This window comes from Geotrypetes seraphini, chromosome 19, assembly GCF_902459505.1.
Source record: "Geotrypetes seraphini chromosome 19, aGeoSer1.1, whole genome shotgun sequence".
Lineage (NCBI taxonomy): Eukaryota > Metazoa > Chordata > Amphibia > Gymnophiona > Dermophiidae > Geotrypetes > Geotrypetes seraphini.
The window spans coordinates 12,604,531-12,625,127 of record NC_047102.1 but is presented as its reverse complement, the minus strand read 5'-3'; the positions used below and the strand labels follow the sequence as shown (position 1 = coordinate 12,625,127).

Genomic DNA, 20,597 nt, shown 5'->3' with positions numbered 1-20,597 from the left:
ACATTTATATACTGCAAAACCTTACGGATCCTTGCGGTTAACACTTTACAAAAATATAAAAAATTTAAAAAAGCGGAACATCATCAGCGAACTCTAAGATACATTTTTTCTAGACTTTCCGATGATAAGAATTTAGCAAACAAGTAAGTTTTTAACAATTCGCATAAGGCGTAGAGGTGGAAAATAGTCGACAAAGGTCAGAATCCCAAGTAGCAGCTTGGATACAAAAGCAATCGATTATGATATCTTATATATTGACGTCCCTTGGCCGAGGGAAATTCAAATGTAGTTAATATACGTGAAGAGCGTCTGAAACTGGAAAAAAATGAAAGTGATCAAACGTGGCCACACCACGCCCGGCCTTGTAACACATACATCCTATCTTTAAACAGCACTCTGGCCTCAACAGGAAGCCAGTGTAATTCTCTATAATATGAAGTTAAATTAATCTGTGAATTAAATGCCAAATGCAAGCGTCACTTTGCTAGGAAATGAGGAGAAAATTTCCATGCTTTCAGAAGGTTCAAGATGACTGGAAAGCTGAGTGCTTAGTCTGCAAATCTGTTCCTATATCTCTCTGAAAGATAAAGGTGCTGGTGATTTACAAGCGCAAATTCAGATAAGCATAAGACTTCAGAGAGAGAGAGAGAGCTCATCTTCAAAAATAACCTGTTTTCAGAAACCCTTGAAGCACAAAAGATGTGGTTTTTTGTTTTCCGTAGTGCTATGCATCATAACAGATGTAAGTCAATGGATTGCACTTGTGTATTGCAGAAGAAGGTGTTTTCCGATTCAGAAACAGCAAAAAAAAAAACCCCAAAACCCCAAACAAACACAAGTTCTAGTCCCCAGAGAAAGACAGAAGCAATTATTAACCCCGTGCTTCCACCTCACCCTAGAACAGACATGGGCAACTCCGGTCCTTGAGGGCCAGAATCCAATCGGGTTTTCCCCAATGAATATGCAGTGCATGCAAATAGACCTCACGCGTATTCATTGGGGAAATCCTGAAAACCTGATTGGATTCTGGACCTCGAGGACCGGAGTTGCCCATGTCTGCCCTAGAAGCACAAAGGTGTACTTTACTGTGTTATAGCCAGAAATATCAGCAGCCATGGTGTTATCACACTTTTCCCACTGGTAGTGCAACAGTTTGAAGAATGGTGGTTTACAGACAAAACTGATAGGACTCCAGTGTGGCTGTAAGTATAATTTCAGGTGTTCTGCCACACTATTGACTTGTCATATCCCTGTGTATGCGCACTCTTCTTTATTTGTAGGTTATAGGTTATGCAAAGCCCCTTTTTGCTTCGGTTCAGCTTAGCAGGACAGATGCTCCTTTTTTGCATCATCAAGTCTACCAACTACCAGATTGCAACGGTCATCAGCAAATGCCACACACTTTCTGTTAGAGCAAGGACCCACAAACTTTCTCGAGCTGCGGCACACGGATTGAGGCCTCTGGAAGTGCACGGACGTTGCGGGGATGATGTCATTACACCCACGTCTGCGTATGCATGAAGGCCCTCCAGACGGGCCTTGAGATGCCAGTGGGGGGGAGACAACAGGAAAGAGGGCCAGGGAGGAGAGGCGCTGGCTGATTGCCTACAGGACATGCCTCTCACCACTCCCAATTCTAGAGAAGCACTGAAAAAGACAGTCAGTGGTGTTGCATTGTATGCAGAGTTCAGCTTCTTGGTGGTTCAATTTACGCATCATCTGGCTCCATCGCTTTGTCTACTTTAATTTAGCTAGCTCCTCAGGAACACAACCCTCTGAAAATTGATCAGGGTCTACCATATCTCCAGCCCTATTCCCGTTTTAAGAAAAATGGAGCTTTATGTAATCAGTAGCTTTGAGCGGCCCCAGGACGGGCTTCTAAAAATTATTTTCTGATCAAGCAGAACCCGATTCACAGGACAAACTTCAATTCGCAGTTTTTCCAACTTTAGGTTTTTTTGGACAACCCTAAATTGTGCGTGCAAATTTTTCCAAAAGGGTGTGCGGAAATGTGTGCATCGTGGACGTCCCTAGAATTTGCACAGTGTTAGAGAATATGGTAAATGCATCCTGATTGGCTGCCAGACACCTGCCACTGCCTGCCATTGGGATGCACATTTTTTTATTTAAACTTAACAATAGATGCACATAAACATATTTACATGCAATATATGATATATGTATATCTATATAGATAGTTACTTAAATATGCGGTCAAGCTGCAAACTATACAAAAAGGTAAAAATCGCAATAGCGGTTACAGAAATTATCAAAGGGTGCCCAAGTTTTACAAAAGTGTGCTATTTTACAAGGTTATAAAGCGATAATACTTTCATATTCTCGTACAGAGCACACATAACTCCGCCACTCGCTAAAATGAAGCTTAGTATTATCTTTCCCGTTATAAGATGAGTGGCAGTAGCGAGGAGAATGTTACAAAGTTTTCTAGTGCACCTTTTTGAGAATCAGGCCCTGCAAGTCCTGTAGGTACCATGTTCTAACGGTAACATTAATGCTCAATCTCCAGTAAAAATAGAGGAAACGCCCCCCCCCCCCCCAGGTACTGGGTTAAATCTGGGCTTAGCGCGTGGTAAAATCTTGCGTCATACTGCGTTAAGCCCAGATTTTAGTGCACTTTAGTGACGGCCCCTTTATGCCCTTCGCAGGCAGGGAAGAACTTACTGTATCCTGAATGTGACGCCCCTAGAGCCCCTGCCGAGACGTACGAGTTAAATCCCGATTCAAATAAGAGGGCTAGTGGTCTGGAACTTACCACGCTCCCTTCTGTTGTTCAATTGCCCCCCCCCCCCCCCCTCAGCCATCTCATAGCAATGCCTCTGGTTAGCGAAAGGCCCCGCTCCTTCACCGATGAAAGCCTGTACCAGAAAGACAAGGGGAGGAACTTTCTAGACCGTAATGGAAAATAAGCACGGCCCGAGAGCTATGGAAAACACTTTCTAGTCTCCAGGAAGAGACAGTAAATCATAAAAAAAAAAAACAAGATCATAAAGTGTCAAAGTGAGAGATTTTGCAGGTTAATGTTAGCGAATCCCTGTTCATTTGCAGACACACGAGAACCCGGAGCTGTTTTTTTCACACATTCCCTCTTCTGTCCGTCTCCTAACATTCCTTCTCTCTGACTTTCAGGTTGCCGCTTGCTTGTCCTATCTTAGAAATCTTTGCTCCGTCTTCTTGCCTGTTGTCTCCTCGTTGACAGGCCCTTTCCACTGGTGCCTTGGGACACATTGCAGCAGTTGGATAATGAGGAGATCAGAATCTTTTCTGTATAGTACCTCTCAGGGTTTAGTCCCGGAAACGGTCATTCTCATCTTTACATCGTTAAGGAACAAATATGTCACACATTTAACCATATTTTCTTTCGTAGCCTCGTGGAACTCCTTATTTTTAAGCATAGAGAGTCCATGGATGGGGGTGGGTGGGATTCGGAACAGAAAAGGTATGGTCCTGTCCATGATGGGATTTGGGGTGTAAGGAAAGGAGGCGATAATAGGGATATGTCTGAGATGCAGGGGAAAAGATAAGAAATTGGTGGGGGGGGGCAGGGATGTGTGAATATATGTACATTTCTCCCTCCATATTCGTGGTTTCGTTGTCCGCAGTTTCGGTTATTCAGGGTTTTTCGTGCACAGGCTCCGCCCCTAAATTTACATCAAAGGAAGCTCCCAGTGATGCACAGAGAAAATCGATCCTCTCAGCGTTGTACAAAGGAAATTGCAGCATTTTCTTGACAGGAACAGGTAATTTTATTTGCGGTTTTGGGGGGGGGGGGGTTTCGGGCTTTTTACAGAAAAACAGCAAAGAACATACAAAAAGTTATTTGTGGTATTTCTGAATTTGCAGCCAAGCTGATCCCCTACGGAGGGTGAAGTGTAGTAGTGAAGCCTGAGGTACAAGGCGAAGAAAGGGGTCTGAGGGATTGGGATAAGAAGAGATGGTTTGTATCACGCCGTGGAAACCAAGATGCAAAGTGAAAAGAGCTAGAGATGTTTTTTTCTCCAGGGATTCTGATATATTCTGTCATAGAATTAATTTTTTGATACAAAATGGAATCAAATTAAAACAAATGATCCCATACCTGGAGTAAGCTTTGACGGCAGGTCCAGAGGTTCTGAAGTAAGACCAATGCCGAGCAAACGTCTACGATCTGGGTCCCATAAATGGCAAAAGACAAATCAGGATCAAGGTTGAAGCGGCCATCAATGACAACTCCGATAGTTGGGATGTAGGACCAGTGTCGGACAAACCTCTAAAGTCTGTGCTCCAAAATTGACAAGGAGATATAGAGATTAAGTATGTGTATGGTATATAACATTCAAAGCATATGCCATGATAGAAAATATTGCGTTTATCTATAGGGGAGGGGGTAAAATCATAAACTTGCTATTATCAAATAAATGATGCTAGTTAGTGGTTCATATAAACCCAGAGTTGTCCTAGGAAGGCAAGATTGCCAGATAGAAACTGACCTGTTTTGGACATGTGATGAGGGCGAATTCACTAGAAAAGGAAGTGCTATTCGGAATGGTCGGTGGTAAAAGGAAGCAAGGGAGACCAAAGGCCCGTTGGCTGGATACCATCAAGAATGGCAAGGAAATGAACATCAAGCAATTGAAAGAAACCGTGGAAAACAGGGAAGCAAGGCGAGGACTGGTCTTCGGAGTATCCAAGGGTCAGACACGACGGAGGAGGGAGGGGAGGACTTTCTTAGGGTTGAAAGCAACGTTATCATAGTATTAAGTTCCAAGATTGCATCTCATAACTGCCTAGTTGACATGAGCAAGGCGCCAACTGCCTTGTTTATAATGCCAATATCTAATCATGAAGTGGAACCTGTGCAGAATGCCAGACACAGTTCTGGCCACCTTGTTGGCCAGACTGGATGGACCACACAGGTCATTTATCTGCCAATGTTTACTATGTCACTAGGGTACTTTATTCCAGCACTGTAACTATTATGCCAAGAACTCCAGGTGCAATGCTTTAATCTGTTAGAAATCACAGGCTCTTCTGCTGAAGAACCTTTTCTATCTGTAACACTGCACCTAGAGAATGACAGGGGGACACATTTTTTCTCCGTCCCTGCAGGAATTCATTCGTGTAAGCTCTAGTTTAACCACACAAGCCTCAAACATTTGTGATTTTAAAGCGTTCGAGGCTTGTGCAGATGAGGTCAGAGCTTAGGCATTGGTGGAATGAGGCGTTATGACATCACAATCTGAGCTCTAGAATGTTGCTACTTAGGATTTTAAAGCATTTGATGCTTGTGCAGAAGAGGACGTAGCTTACAGGAATAGGGCATGAACAGAGAAAAGAACTTGTGGGGGAAAATGAGTTCCCGTGCGGACAGGGAAAAATTTGTCCCCGTGCCATTCTCTAATCTGCTCCGCACTGTAATTGAGCAGGTAATAGCAGTTATTCCCATCCAGACTGCTATGGAGATATTCTAGCTGCCTGTCACAGCTTATGGGTTATCATTCCTTATCTAGACATTTTTCATCATCCTCCTCCCTCCCCCTCCCCTCCCTTCCTCAAAATCATAATCACACAGCGTCCTAGAGGCAATTCAAACATCACCTCCTCCTGAGGTCTCAGCCAAGCTTTGTGAAAATCTAAACTACCAAACTCACAGCAAATCTGACCTCTTACATCTACCCAGTTGCTTGGGATCATAACCAGCCTACTGTAGGTTTCTCAGGCATCCTAGCCTGCTCGTACCAATGCAGCTGCCTCATGGTCTGCAGGGATTTTGGTCCCTTATCTGCTTCTTTTTCTTCTGCAGTTTTCTCTGTTAATGTAAAGGTGACATAAGAACATAAGAATTGCCGCTGCTGGCTGGGTCAGACCAGTGGTCCATCGTGCCCAGCAGTCTGCGCCCGCAGCGGCCCTCTGGTCAAAGACCAGCGCCCTGAGACTAGCCCTACCTGTGTACGTTCTGGTTCAGCAGGAACTTGTCTAACTTTGTCTTGAATCCCTGGAGGGTGTTTTCCCCTATAACAACCTCCGGAAGAGCGTTCCAGTTTTCCAACACTCTCTGGGTGAAGAAGAACTTCCTTACGTTTGTACGGAATCTGTCCCCTTTCAGCTTTAGAGAGTGCCCTCTCGTTCGCTCTACCTTGGAGAGGGTGAACAACCTGTCTTTATCTACTAAGTCTGTTCCCTTCAGTATCTTGAGTGTTTTGATCATGTCCCCTCTCAGTCTCCTCTTTTCAAGGCTTCAGTGTTGTGCTGGAGTCTTTCACCCAGGGGAAAAAAGAGCAGAGTACTCTCCTTCAAGGAGCCCCTGAATAGCTATTTATAAAGAATTAACCTGTACAGTTTTTTTTTGGGGGGGGAGGCCTGGCTGGTTGAAAAGGATCACAGAAATAGGACTATATGATATGATACTATTCCCTACATGGATTCAGCTGAGTTTTTTGTTCTTAGCCACTAGAAAGGGGTTATTGATGACTTCAGGACTGCTGGCAGCTGCTCACTCCGATTCCATGATCTTGTCTCAAGGGTAGAACACTTCCATTGACACGCAGTGAAATTGAGTAAACACCTCTGAGGCTGTCTGTCCGAGACATAAATCTAGTTATACAATGGCAGGAGGGATCTCTGCTCAGTAACGAACCGAATTGCTAGCGATATCCAAATGTACAGGAGGTATGTGGTCAAGAGACAGCAGCATGTCTTGGGCGCTATTCACTCTCTGCCCTTCATAGTCTATTTCCTTTACCCATATAACCCTATCAGAGGCCATGCAGCAGCAGCATTCTGAAGTCATACGCCTTGTGATTGGTTGCTACTAGGGCTGCACATCGATTAACCGCGATTAAAAATTTTAATGGCATAAAACATCCCCCCTCACATTTCCTTTTAAATTTGTACAGTGGCAAATATAGACAGCAGAAGTAAATTCTTGGAAAAGACATGTTTTAATTACTAAAATGAAAATAAATCATTTTTCTTACCTTTGTTGCCTGGTGATTTTAAAGATGGAATGAAATGATTAGAAAAATAAAGTCACCAGGCAACAAAGGTAAGAAAAATGATTTATTTCATTTTAGTAATTAAAACATGTCAGTTCCAAGAATTTTCTTCTGCTGTCTATATTTGCCACTGTACGAGTACAGAAGGAAATGTGAAAAAGGGGGGGGGAGGGACGGACATTTTATGCGATTAAAAATTTTAATCATGATTAATTGATGTGCAACTCTATTTGCTACCAAAGCAAACCAAAATAGGTTATCATTGTTTGTTGGATATGTTGTGAGTGGGGTTTGGGCGTCAGCACATAGACCTTATGAACCTCCTGACTCTATTTCTTCATCTTAGGATAAAGTGCTAGTTCTTGCAGGTGGGGGTCAGGTTTGCGATCTGACAGCTGACAGGTATGCTTAGCATAGTGGGATAAGGTTCAGGAAAGGTGATGACTAAAGTAAAGCACTGTGGAAGAATCAGCTAGTACACTGGATGGGTGAAATCATTCTTATGCCCTGAAACATGCCTTTTCTATGCTGTGCCTGTAACTGGCTAACATAAGGATGGATGTCTCAGGTACTTTCATGTACTGCCATATATAAGTGTGAGCCATGCAGCATCTGTGTATTCTGTTTCATAGCCTCACATAACATAGCCTATCTTCTGTGTATATGCAGAGTAAGGAGGACACCTGGTGGTCACAAGGGGGAATTTCAGATTCTTAAACCCTATAAATATACAGTTGTAGTACTTTATATTGTGCAATATCATTTTTGTTTGTTAAAACCAATATCAGAGATGCCAAGTTACCCAGTTCTAGACTAAAGACTTTTTAACCAGCCCTGGTTTGAAATTACATCCCCAAAAAGTGGGATTTGTAATGCCTGATACTCCCATTGGAACTAGTGCTGCAACTCCCATAATGCACCTGGATGGGATGCTCAGAAATCCAGGACTGTCCTCCAATCTCCAGCCCGGAACTAGGTCACTTGGCATTTCTGTGATATCCATGCTAATCTCACATGCACTCATCTAGAAATGCAATTGTTCCACTTCCCAGGGCTGCTCCTTGTGACCCTGGGCGAACCATTTTACACCTCATTGCCCCAGGTGCGAGCCCACTGGGACAGATTGGGACAAGTACCTGAATGTAAACCGTGTAGGCTTAAGCAGTGTATAAATACTAAAATAAATCCCAATATAAGACTAAACAATGTGAAACAAATATATGTTAACTAAGGGGGGGGGGGGGGGAGTATGACAGGTTTATTCAATTACTTTTGGCCTTCTAGCTCAGTAGCAGCTGATACTGAATCTTCCTCTTACCTAGAGGTTTCCATGCAACTGATTTCCTTCCTAGGTCACGTAGCCGAGTCATTCTTCGTGTTGAGCGTCAGCTCAGGCCCCTGGCCATGCTCCAGGATTTTGCAATCACTAGTCAAGTCATCAAACTGCTGCGCCTCCGTTCAGATTAGAGGCCACACTCCAGGGCCACTCCCAGGACTCTGCAATCACTAGCCAAGCCACCAATCAGGTCAGGGCTGATTCAAGGACTCTGTAATCATTGGGTTCTAAATCAAGCACTAGCCCTTTACTCCTAAAAACACGTGCATGCAACTTTATGCTGACTATGCAGGTTATGGCCATCTGATTAATTGGTATAATTGGTCCTACTTGGCACTGAAAAGCAGTTATGTGCTTAACTGGCCTACGTTGGTATGCTATAAACCAGGGCTGCCCAAGTCCGGTCCTCGAGATCTACTGGCAGGCCAGGTTTTCAGGCTATCCACAATGAACATGCATGCGAGAGATTTGCATACCAAGAAGGCAGTGCAGGCAAATCTCTCTCATGCATATTCATTGTGGATAGCCTGAAAACCTGGCCTACAAGTAGTTCTCGCGGACCGGACTTGGGCAACCCTGCTATAAACTGTGAGTGCAAAATCCAAGGTGTTTAAGTACAAAAGGAAGGGCGTGGGCAGGTCACTCGTGCACAGAGGTTACAGCAGTTAGGCGTGAACTCCTATAAATGCCGTGCTTTTGAAGTTATGCTTTACGCCAGTATTCTCTAACAGCAATTGCTTGCGTATAGAATTAGCATTCAGCGCATCATCCCAGTGCCAAACTTTAAGAGGACTATAGAGATTTATCCCCCTAGATCAGGGGTAGGCAATTCCAGTCCTCGAGAGCCAGAGTCAGGCCAGGTTTTCAGGATCTCCACAATAAATATGCATGAGATAGATTTTCATCTCAGGGAGGCAGTGCGTGCAAATCCATCTCGTACATATTCATTGTGAATATCCTGAAAACCTGACCTGGCTCCGGCTCTCGAGGACCGGAATTGCCTACCCCTGCCCTAGATGTTGCTAGGTGGATGTCCCCCTGCTCCAGAGGCTGTCACTATTGTCGCTGGAGCATCCTCAGCTCCGGGGAACAAATCAGGGAACAGAAGTCTCAAGTAAGGGATTTAATCAGGTCCCGCATGCCACCGAGTCCCCTGGTCCAGCCCATTTTTTCAGCATTTCTATTTTCAAGGCCTAAACTGAGTTCATTTTTGAAGCGCACTCTTGAGTAAAGGATTTGCTTGTTGCTGGGTTTTTTGTTTTGTTTTTTTAATCAGTTTTGATAATGCAAAATCTGAACCTCTTTTCTTGATACCACACAAATGTTTTTAAAACAAAGTGTTGAGCATGTTGCCCATACATATGTTTAGAGAAAGGAAAATGTTCTCTGTGCTTTGCAGCGCTCCCTGCTGTTTCATTACTGAGACTGCACCGAGCTCTGCCAATTCACCTCAGTCCTGTCCTACAACTGCGACTGTCAATCGTTTCTTCTCTGTCCTGTAGCTCCCCCTGCTGTTCCAGCACCGAAATCCTCACAGAGATCTACCAGGCCTACACCAAATCCTTCCTAATGCATTTCACTCTTATCCTGCAGACATCCATAGTATTCGAGTACTGAGACCACCAAACACAGCTCTGCCATTGCACCTTAATCCTGTTCTCACATCTCTGAAAATGAGACAGACACACCCCCCTCACACCCAGCTCTGCACTGAGACCTCTATATAAAACTTTCACAATGCGCTTCAATCCTGCCTTGTAGCTTTTTGAGAACTAGCACCCACACATGGCTCTGTCAATGAAACGTCAAGCCTACGCTGTCATCCTTCTCACCTCTGTCTCTCTCCCTCCCTTTGTAGGCTCCCTGCAGAACATCAGTTCCAGGACTGGCATATAAAGATGGAGAACTACACTTACGACAATGTCACCACCGGCAGCCACAATGGCGTGGCCATCCAGCAACCAACTGTCCAGTTCAAGATGGTGGAGATGATCTTCATTGCCACGGTGACGGGATCTTTGAGCCTCGTCACTGTGGTGGGCAATATTCTAGTCATGCTGTCCATCAAGGTGAATCGCCAGCTTCAGACTGTCAATAACTACTTTCTCTTCAGCTTGGCCTGTGCTGACCTCATCATTGGCGTCTTCTCCATGAACCTGTACACAGTGTATATCATCAAAGGTTTCTGGCCACTTGGTGCTGTGGTGTGCGACCTTTGGCTGTCTCTAGACTACGTAGTAAGCAACGCTTCAGTGATGAACTTACTCATCATTAGCTTTGACCGGTACTTCTGCGTCACCAAACCCTTGACCTATCCAGCAAGACGAACCACCAAAATGGCAGGGCTGATGATCGCAGCTGCTTGGATACTTTCCTTTGTGCTCTGGGCTCCTGCCATCTTGTTCTGGCAGTTCATTGTTGGGAAGCGGACAGTTTTGGAGGGGGAATGCTATATTCAGTTTCTTTCCAACCCGGTTGTGACCTTTGGCACTGCTATTGCTGCTTTCTATCTTCCAGTGGTCATTATGACAGTACTGTACATTCATATTTCCTTGGCCAGCAGAAGCAGGGTCAAAAAGCACAGGCCTGAAGCCAGGTCAGAGAAGAAGCCTAAGCCCCTCTCGTTCTTGAAGAGCCCCTTAATCAAGCAGAACAACAACTCGCCCAAAAGGGCAGTGGAGGTGAAAGAAGACGTGCAAACGGGGCAGGTGGATGACAAATCCTTTACGGGACCTGACCTTGAGGGCCAGCCAGAAGAAAAAGAGACATCAAATGAATCCAGCACCGTCAGTATCTCCCAGAACAACAAAGAGAAGCAGCTGCTGGAAGACCATTCTGGTGGAACAGGGCACAGTCCAACCCATCCCCGCCTGAATCCTTCCTCTAAGTGGTCTAAAATCAAGATCGTCACAAAGCAGACTGGCACAGAGTGCGTTACAGCCATTGAAATCATACCGCCAGAAGTGGTATCCTCAACCAAGGCTACTCTCCCCAACACCCGTCCAACCAACGTGGCTCGAAAGTTTGCCAACATTGCCAGAAACCAGGTGCGCAAGAAGCGGCAGATGGCAGCCAGGGAGAAGAAAGTCACCCGCACTATTTTTGCCATTTTGCTAGCCTTCATCCTCACCTGGACACCCTATAATGTGATGGTTCTCATCAGCACCTTCTGCAATCCATGTGTACCAGAGACAGTATGGGTTATTGGCTATTGGCTTTGCTATGTCAACAGTACGATAAATCCGGCGTGCTATGCTCTCTGCAATGCTACCTTCAAGAAGACCTTCAAGCATCTGCTCATGTGCCAGTACAGGAATATTGGAACTGCCAGATAAGTGATGGAGGACTAACTGGAAACAGCAGGAACTTGCCACTGTCAACTCTTTGGGCTGGGGAGTTTACCCTCCTCAATTTTCATTTCACTCCTCAGAAGAAAGGAACCCCTCTTTCCTGGACACTAGTGGAAGCTGCGGGGGGGGGGGGGAACAATCATCAAACTTAACTCTTTCACAACTAATGCCAGGAACTTTTGAGGTGTAGAAGTATGGAACTTTGTACACTTCTGCTACACACTGGAAAGAACTAAGAACAAGAGCACCCTTGAACCCATTAAACTGGTTTTCAACAGAGATTGATTCCATGATCTGTAGCTACACAGCCACTGAGACCTATCTCCAAGCTCCAGATGAGTTTTACAGCGGTGATTTGCCCTCTGCTGATAAAGACTAATGTTTAGAAAGTGCCCTTCATGTCTCACCCTCTGGAAGTCTCTGTTGGCTAAAGAGGGATCAACATTTTAGGGCAAACTAAATCAGATATTTGCCAAAAGATGCCCTTAAAAGAGGAAATCCTCAATGTGCACTCTCCTTTCCTGATATTCAGGATGTCAGCAGAGGACTCTGGGAATATTCAAACCAACAATTCATCATAACATCAGCCCCGAGTCTTCTTGGGATTTAGATTCTAGAAGCCATGTTATCTGTGTGCAGGCACAGTACAACGAAGCCCACTAGTCACTTCAGGACCATGGGAAAGCATGGCCTAACTTTGGTCTGGGTGACTTAAGCTTGTGTTGACTCGTCCGGCCCATGCCAGATCTACCTGTGGCCAGAGGAGTAAATCGCAGGAACCAGCCCCTGCTTCTTTCTGATCCAAGCTCCCTGTCAGAAGAGCAAAGTGTGTAATTGATCCCGTTGGGCCTGGAAGCAGGTGGCTGCTGGTTTCTGGGACATTGTCAAGTTGTGAATAGCCCATCCCCGCATGCAGGGTTCTGTTCCTTCATATACAGTTGAATGCTTGAGTTTCCCTAAGTGCTGTAAGGTGAATAAGAGGGAATTTGCACATATACACATTTAAATAAATGTCCCCACAATGAACGGAATTCAGTAGCAGCCAAGCAGCAGAATCACCTCTCCCTGGGGACTAGCGTACATACATGCTGTACTAGGAGCAAACCCCCGGGTGTGTGTGTGTGTGGGTACGAGTATATGCTGCATATGATTCATACAGGAAATACTGTGCAATTTATAACAAGGCTGCTTTGCCCTATTTATCAGACTTGTCTTGAATCATAATTTGCATAGCATTTCCCACAATACATTGCATTTTTTTAAAATTAGTATTACAACTGGAGAATGACATGGGGACAAATTTGTCCTCATCCCCTTGGGATCCATCTCCATCCCTGTAAGCTGTCTTTATTTGCACAAGCCTCGAACAATTATGATTTTTAAAGTGTTTGAGGCTTGAGCAGATGAGGACGGAGCTTAGGCATTGGTGGAATGAGGCATTATGACATCACAATCTGAGCTCTAGAATGTTGCTACTTAGGATTTTAAAGTGTTCGAGGCTTGTGCAGATGAGGACGGAGCTTAGGCATTGGTGGAATGAGGCATTATGACATCACAATCTGAGCTCTAGAATGTTGCTACTTAGGATTTTAAAGGGTTCGAGGCTTGTGCAGATGAGGACGGAGCTTAGGCATTGGTGGAATGAGGCATTATGACATCACAATCTGAGCTCTAGAATGTTGGCTTGTGCAGATGAGAACAGAGCTCAGGCATTGGTGGAATGAGGCATTATGACATCACAATCTGAGCTCTAGAATGTTGCTACTTAGGATTTTAAAGGGTTTGAGGCTTGTGCAGATGAGGACGGAGCTTAGGCATTGGTGGAATGAGGCATTATGACATCACAATCTGAGCTCTAGAATGTTGGCTTGTGCAGATGAGAACAGAGCTCAGGCATTGGTGGAATGAGGCATTATGACATCACAATCTGAGCTCTAGAATGTTGCTACTTAGGATTTTAAAGGGTTCGAGGCTTGTGCAGATGAGGACTGAGCTTGAAGGAATGGGACAGGGACAGAAGTCACGGGGATGGAGATAGATCTCATGGGGACGGGGGACACAATTCCCCCGCATCATTCTCTAATTACAGCTACTACTCATTGAAATAAAGGATTATATAAATAGACAGTCACTGTGTGGTGTTCTTCCAGCAAACCAGTTCCATGTGCCATTCCCCAAATCGCCTGTCCCCTTCTCCTCCCCATGTATACATGCCCTCTTCTCAGAGCTCACCTTCTCCTGGTTCATCTCTACTTTTCATCCCCTCCTCGCACTGTCTCCTACCCCTTCTCTATCTACTCTAAGGCAGTCTCACCTGCAGAAATTTACAGGATGGCCACTTGGTCTAACCCAGTGGTTCCCAACCCTGTCCTGGAGGAACACCAGGCCAATTGGGTTTTCAGGCTAGCCCTAATGAATATGCATGAAGCAAATTTGCATGCCTATCACTTCCATCATATGCAAATCTCTCTCATGCATATTCATTAGGGCTAGCCTGAAAACCCGATTGGCCTGGTGTTCCTCCAGGACAGGGTTGGGAATCACTGATCTAGAGCAATGGTTCCCAACCCTGCAGATTTGCATGCCTATCACTTCCATCATATGCAAATCTCTCTCATGCATATTCATTAGGGCTAGCCTGAAAACCCGATTGGCCTGGTGTTCCTCCAGGACAGGGTTGGGAATCACTGGTTAACCTTCACGTTTACTAAGGATGTTGCAGCCGGGCTGGACACCACCTTTGGGTCCTCCATGCTGGCAGTAGGCTCATCTGTCCCACCCTAGAAACCTGGGACCGCTCCGATACACAAGAAGGAAAGATTGAGTTCTTGCTTTGCTATTCTTATGAACAGGAATGGTAGCCTTGACGCCTGCCCTGTCAGATATATACTAGCTTGCTTTCTGTTAGAAACAAGGCATCTGACTAGGCAGGTTTGTCAATCTCCTGCCCAGTAGGGTCCGGAATGAGGAGGAATTCACGCCTAAGAGGCTCATTTAAATACTGAACAATAGAACGATTGATGCAGGTGGCACACAGGGGGTCCCTTTCTGTTTTCACTTTGTTTGGGTTAGTGGTGGTTTAAAAGCTTTGTTAGCTTTAGAAGGGATGTTTTGATAACTTCCTAAAAGTGAAGTCCAAAGGCCATTATTGAGATGGCTTGGGGAGATCCGCTGCTTATTCCTAGGACAAGCAGCATAAAATCTGTTTTACTATTTGGGATCTAGCTAGGTACTTGGGACCTGGGTTAGACACTGTTGCCAACGCCTTAGGTCTGTCCCAGTACAGCAATTCTTATGTGAGCCAAGTGTCGGACAATGAAGCCATTGTGACATCACTGATGAGGTTGGCTCTCAGGCATTGGTGGAATGAGGCATTATGACATCACAATCTCAGCTCTGGAATGTTGCTCCTCTTTGGGTTTCTACCAGGTACTTGGGACCTGGGTTGGCCACTGTTGGAAAAAGGATACTGGGCTTGATGGACCTTTGGTCTGTCCCAGTATAGCAATTCTTATGTTCTAATGTGAGCCAAGTGTCGGACAATGAAGCCATTGTGACATCACTGATGAGGAAGGCTCGTAGGCATTGGTGGAATGAGGCATTATGACATCACAATCTGAGCTCTAGAATGTTGCTACTTATGGTTTTAAAGTGGTTGAGGCTTGTGCAGTTGAGGACGGAGCTTAGGCATTGGTGGAATGAGGCATTATGACATCACAATCTGAGCTCCAGAATGTTGCTACTTATTTTTTTATTTGTTCACTTTTATAGCCCGTCCTCCCCAGGAGCCCAGAACGGGTCACAATAAAATTAAAAAAAAAAAAAAGATTTTATGATTTTAAAGTGTTTGAGGCTTGTGCAGATGAGGACAGAACTTGCAGGAAAGGGGCAGGGACAGGGAAAAGAACTTGTGGGGACAGGACGGGACAATGAGTTCCCACAGGGATGGGAATAAGTTTTTCCCCGTGTCATTCTCTAATTCAGACTCTAGGCCCTCAGTCCTCCCTGGAACTGAACGGACACTCAGGAAGCGTGAGAGTCCACCAGAAGGATCAAGCGCTAGGACCAATGATCCAGCAACCTGAGCTCAGGTCAGTCTATGCTAGACTTTGCCTCTAACAGACTTCCTTGGTCAAGCGGTTGGGGTTAACAGTCTATAGGATTTGCTGTCAGTACCAGGAAAGGCTAGGAGAGAGAACAAAGAGATCCTTTAAAAAAAAATTTTATTGGAAATTTTAAACATGACGTATAAAAAAAAAAAAAAAAAGAGCTGACCCTGTGTTTCCACAGACCGAAAGCTCCGTCATTGATTGATAAGACAAGCAGGGAACATGCCAGAGAGCGAAGGAGCCAGGAGGCAAAGAGAAAATAAGGCTAAAAGCTGAGAGGTTCCCTTGTCTTGCCTCTAATTTCCTTTTTGTCTCTCACGTTGCAATTTTTACAAGGATACAGAGGATTTCATGTGAGATACCTACACATGTGCTTTTCTGTGTGATGTTCCTGGCTCAGAAGAACGGAATTCTCCTTCTGTACCTTATTACCCCATCCACCTCCCCCTGTTACGCAGGGCCTCTGTGGAGGTGAGATCAGGCTACATTATACACATAAGAGCAGGGTAATAGTGCACAAGGGGAGAAATGACACGGCTCCTCTTGCCTCACTAGCTAAGTTGGGCTTTCTTGGCCTGGATACATAGTGGTATTCTCTCTCTCTCTCACTGTCCTAGACCCAGTTTTCCGGTGCACATATGCAGCAGAATCGCAAAAAGGTCGGAATGGCTCTTCCAAATTCAACAGGAACAGCAAAAGCAACAGAATAGGACCTTCGTTCCAAAGGTTTCCCGCTGTACATTTAAACAAAAAGAAAACCAACAATGACACACAGACAAAAAAAAAAAAAATTCCACTAAATCGGCCATAAAAAAAGAGAGCAAGGAGAAAGTATTTTAAGGCAAATGTTGGTCTCTTCTTCTGCTCCGGGTTTCCTCTGAATTTTCTACAAGGATTAGCAATTAAAGAGTGCATCAGGGAAGGGCTTGAGCCCGGGGGGGGGGAGGGGGGGTTGTGGGGGGGAGAGGGGCTGTAGCTCCAAGGAGAGGTCCCAGGCATGGTCCGGAAGCAGGGCTCCCTTCAGCTCCTTTCTTCTACTCCTTCCCTTTCCCTTTCTTTGCTGCTTGAAACAAAAACACAAAGAGGGCACATTGAAAAAGATTTCGGTGTCCGAGATGATCACAGCGTGCCAGCCATGCCCAAGCTACTGTACCAGCAGGTGTCAGGTCAAAAGCGCGCCAGGACAAAGGCGCGCCCAGACAATTGAGCGCAGCGCGGAGAAATTACTGTTTTTAGTGCTCTGACTGGGGGGGCGTGGGGGGGGGGAACCCCCCACTTTACTTAATAAAAATTGCGCCGCGTTGTGGGGGGTTGTAACCCCCCACATTTTACTGAAAACTTAACTTTTTCCCTGTTTTTAGGGAAAAAGTTAAGTTTACAGTAAAATGTGCAGGGTTACAACCCCCCAAACCCCCCATAACGCCGGCGCGATGTCTATTAAGTAAACTGGGGGGGCTCCCCAACAAAACCCCCCGTCGGAGCCCCTAAAAACTGTAATTTTCTTCGGCGCACGCCTTTGTCTTTCGCGCCGTTGTCTATGAACCGTACCAGCACCCAAAACTACCTTCTGTGCGCTTGAGACCACCATGACCACCTCCAAAATTACTATCCTTATACAGCAATAATCCACCTGCTGAAGAAGTAACACCTATGACCAGCATGCTCACCCTAGCTGGGGTCACCAGACGTCCGGATTTCTGCCGGACACGTCCTCCTTTTGAGGACACGTCTGGGGGTTCCAGATGGCTTTTCAAAACCCGGCACTTTGTCCGAGTTTTAAAAAGAAATCAGGTTGGGAGAGGATATCCGCGCATGCAGATTTGCAGTGGGCCCGACCCGGTCCATGTTTCGGCAATTGTACCTACTTCAGGAGTCCATGCCAGGCGTAAATCTCCATTTCTGAATACGATCAGTGTCCATGCAGACGATGCCAAATCATGAAATGTACTTCTATGTAATGTAACTCTTCTCCATGATATCTTGTAAATCACCTTGAACCTGTTATACGCCTCTGCACCAGCAGGAAAGGCTCGGGATTTGGCATCGTCTACATCAGGGCTTGCCAAGTTCGGTCCTCGAGATCTACTGGCAGGCCAGGTTTTCAGGATATCCACAATGAATATGCATGAGAGAGATTTGCATACCAAGAAGGCAGTGCAGGCAAATCTCTCTCATGCATATTCATTGTGGATAGCCTGAAAACCTGGCCTGCCAGTAGATCTCGAGGACCGGAATTGGGCAGCCCTGGTCTACATGGTTCGTTTGAAGACCTGGCTCATTCTGCGCCCTCTTTGGATTTCATGTCTTCTAGAACAGTGTTTTTCAACCTTTGTACACCTATGCACCGGCAGAAATAAAAAAAAATTATTCTATGGACCGGCATCGGTCCGTGGACCAGCAGTTGAAGAACACTGGGCTAAGTCGTGGGCCAGACCCCACCCATTTCTACCCAATGTCCTCCCCCAGACCCCGCCCCCATAATAGTACTAATTGCACCTTGCACGTCCCGTGCCTCATCTGGAAGCCTTCCCTCTGACGTTGCAAAGTCAGGAGAAGGCTTCCGGTTCAGGCGCAGGATGCCCGTGGCTTTGTGCACTGAATCAGTTAGGAAGAGGGAGCTGGCTCGAAGATAACGCCGCATCGATCGCACCGTGGACCGGCGGTTAAAGAACACTGTTTTGGGCCTGATGCACGTGCTGGCCCTGTGGACCGGCAGGAAATTTCTGTGGTCCGGCACTGGTCCATGAACCGGTGGTTGAAGAACACTGTTCTAGAACACCGGGGCAATTTGCTTCAAACTGATTGCACTTTGGAACCAATACAAACATTGTTCAATATGCACATTTTTAAGCAGATATAAAGCTGAAAAATATATATATTTTTTTCACTCATATGACCTAGTTTGAAACGGCTCTTGTCTGACACATGGACTGAGAATTATTATACCGAGTCAAGCCCAGGCACCATTCTCAGGTTGAAGACTGACACCGGTTTGCAAAGCTAAAACGGGTCAAGTTGGCAGATGCTGTGACTCACCTTTGGGTTTTGACTTGGTCTTGGGAGAGCAGGGTTTGGTCGCTTGAATGGTCTCCTGGCATTCGGCATTGTACAGAGATTTCTTCAGGGTTCCAGAGCGGGCCTTCATCCCCGTGGCTGCATCACAACCACCCCAGCTCTCAAACTTGTACTTGCAATCAGCTGAAAGACAGAAAAGATTGGGGGGGGGGGCCTGATGAGAATGCTGAATTGTCACACCCCACCTACCCTATTAACCCTTTCAGGACCATAAGGATCATAGGCCAATTTTTGTGGTTTTGATGACATTTTTATGGTAAAAAGGGCTTGCAGATGCCAAAATATTGATTTTTTTTTGTGAAATATCATTATTTTTTTTTTAAAAATCACACTTCTGGCTTATGGACAGTGTGGCAAGTGAATCTTCTCGTCAATCTGGCAACGACGCTAATGAATGAATGTCGGAACCAGTTTGTTTACATAAAGGCAGTATCATATGGAATCCGTACATATCAAATTTAGAACTGTAGACTATCCCAATCAAAATTTATAGGATTTTAAAGTTATGGGACAAATATGTCCCTTGGTCCTGAAAGGGTTAAAAGGGTGATGTTCGTTCTGGTCACAGAACGTGCAAAATAAACTCATTTAGAGGCATTTGGAGGCAAGGCAAGAGAAAGGCAGACAGAGAGCTAGGAGAGAAGAGGAGTGAAAGGAGAAAGCGTAGAGGTTAATAGTTTGTAGCAAACTCTTTTTCCTCTTCTTGCAAAGAACTGCCCCTGCTTACCCTGCGTTCCTCTTTCTATATCAGTCTTATCCGCTATAATAAAACCCTTAGCGCGCATGCGCACTTCAAACTCGGTGGGTCCGTGATCTGTGGTGCCATGCCCGCGCATGCGCAATGCCTGCCTCAGCTGATTTCCTGCCCCGATCTCTGATGCCGGCCTCAGCTGATTTCCTGCTCTGATCTCCGATTTACTTCCTGCCTTCTGACTAGCTGCCGCGATGCCTCTTCTTCCCATCCCCGGACCAGCAGCGGCAGCAGCCACAGTTTCAACAAGCAGCCGCCACGGTTTCAACAAGCAGCCGCGGGTCATTTGCTAGGCCGGCCCACTTCAATAATGCGATCCGAGCCCGGCCTAGCAAAAGCCCCGAGGCTGCCCGGCCTAGCAGACGTTGGACAGGGGGAGCAGGTAAGGGAGAAGGGGTGCTGCTGGACAGGGGGGAGGTAAAAGGAAGAGAGAGAGACATAAATAAAGGTAAAAGGAAGGGAGAGAGACAGAAATAAAGACAGACATAAAGAAAGAAAGGGGGCAGGGAGAGAGGTACATGGGGAGGGGGGGTGTTATTTCCACCCACTTTATTGCAGGAAAAAAAATGCATCTTATGGAGCAAAAAATACGGTACTTTTTCATGGATGCCTGGAATGTTCTCCCCTAAGAGGGTGTGAAGACAAAAAAGATGACAGAATTCAAGAATGGGTGGGATAAACGCAGACGATCATTATCTAGAGCAGGGATCTCAAAGTCCCTCCTTGTGGGCCGCAATCCAGTCGGGTTTTCAGGATTTCCCCAATGAATATGCATTGAAAGTAGTGCATGCATATAGATCTCATGCATATTCATTAGAGAAATCCTGAAAACCTGACTGGATTGCGGCCCTCAAGGAGGGACTTTGAGATCCCCAACTAGAGGAAGGCTGGAATCCAATTAAAGCAAAAACTTAAGTGGCCTCATAACTGGAGTGCGCTTTGACAGCGGCTTCGGAGGTTGGGAAATATGATCGCGCAGGGGCA

The 20,597-nt window shown here is 45.6% G+C and overlaps 2 protein-coding genes across 4 annotated transcripts in view; one reads left to right on the top strand and one right to left on the bottom strand.

Moving 5' to 3' along the window:
* The window catches only part of CHRM4 (cholinergic receptor muscarinic 4), a 49,452-nt gene extending 36,305 nt beyond the window's left edge, over positions 1 to 13,147 (top strand). For both annotated transcript variants that reach the window (XM_033927882.1, XM_033927881.1), the window contains exon 2: positions 10,187 to 13,147. In XM_033927882.1, coding sequence (XP_033783773.1) covers positions 10,227 to 11,663 — 1,437 coding nt within the window. In that variant the 5' untranslated portion in view covers positions 10,187 to 10,226 and the 3' untranslated portion in view covers positions 11,664 to 13,147. The remainder of the gene's footprint in view (positions 1 to 10,186) is intronic.
* Positions 13,148 to 16,107: 2,960 nt separating this feature from the next.
* The window catches only part of MDK (midkine), a 29,093-nt gene continuing 24,603 nt past the window's right edge, over positions 16,108 to 20,597 (bottom strand). Inside the window, exons 4-5 of one of the 2 annotated variants that reach the window (XM_033927870.1) lie at positions 18,824 to 18,985; positions 16,108 to 16,850 (exon numbers count right to left, since the gene is read on the bottom strand). In XM_033927870.1, the coding sequence (XP_033783761.1) occupies positions 16,822 to 16,850; positions 18,824 to 18,985 (191 nt within the window). In that variant the 3' untranslated portion in view covers positions 16,108 to 16,821. The remainder of the gene's footprint in view (positions 16,851 to 18,823; positions 18,986 to 20,597) is intronic. The other variant, XM_033927871.1, reaches the window with a different exon arrangement.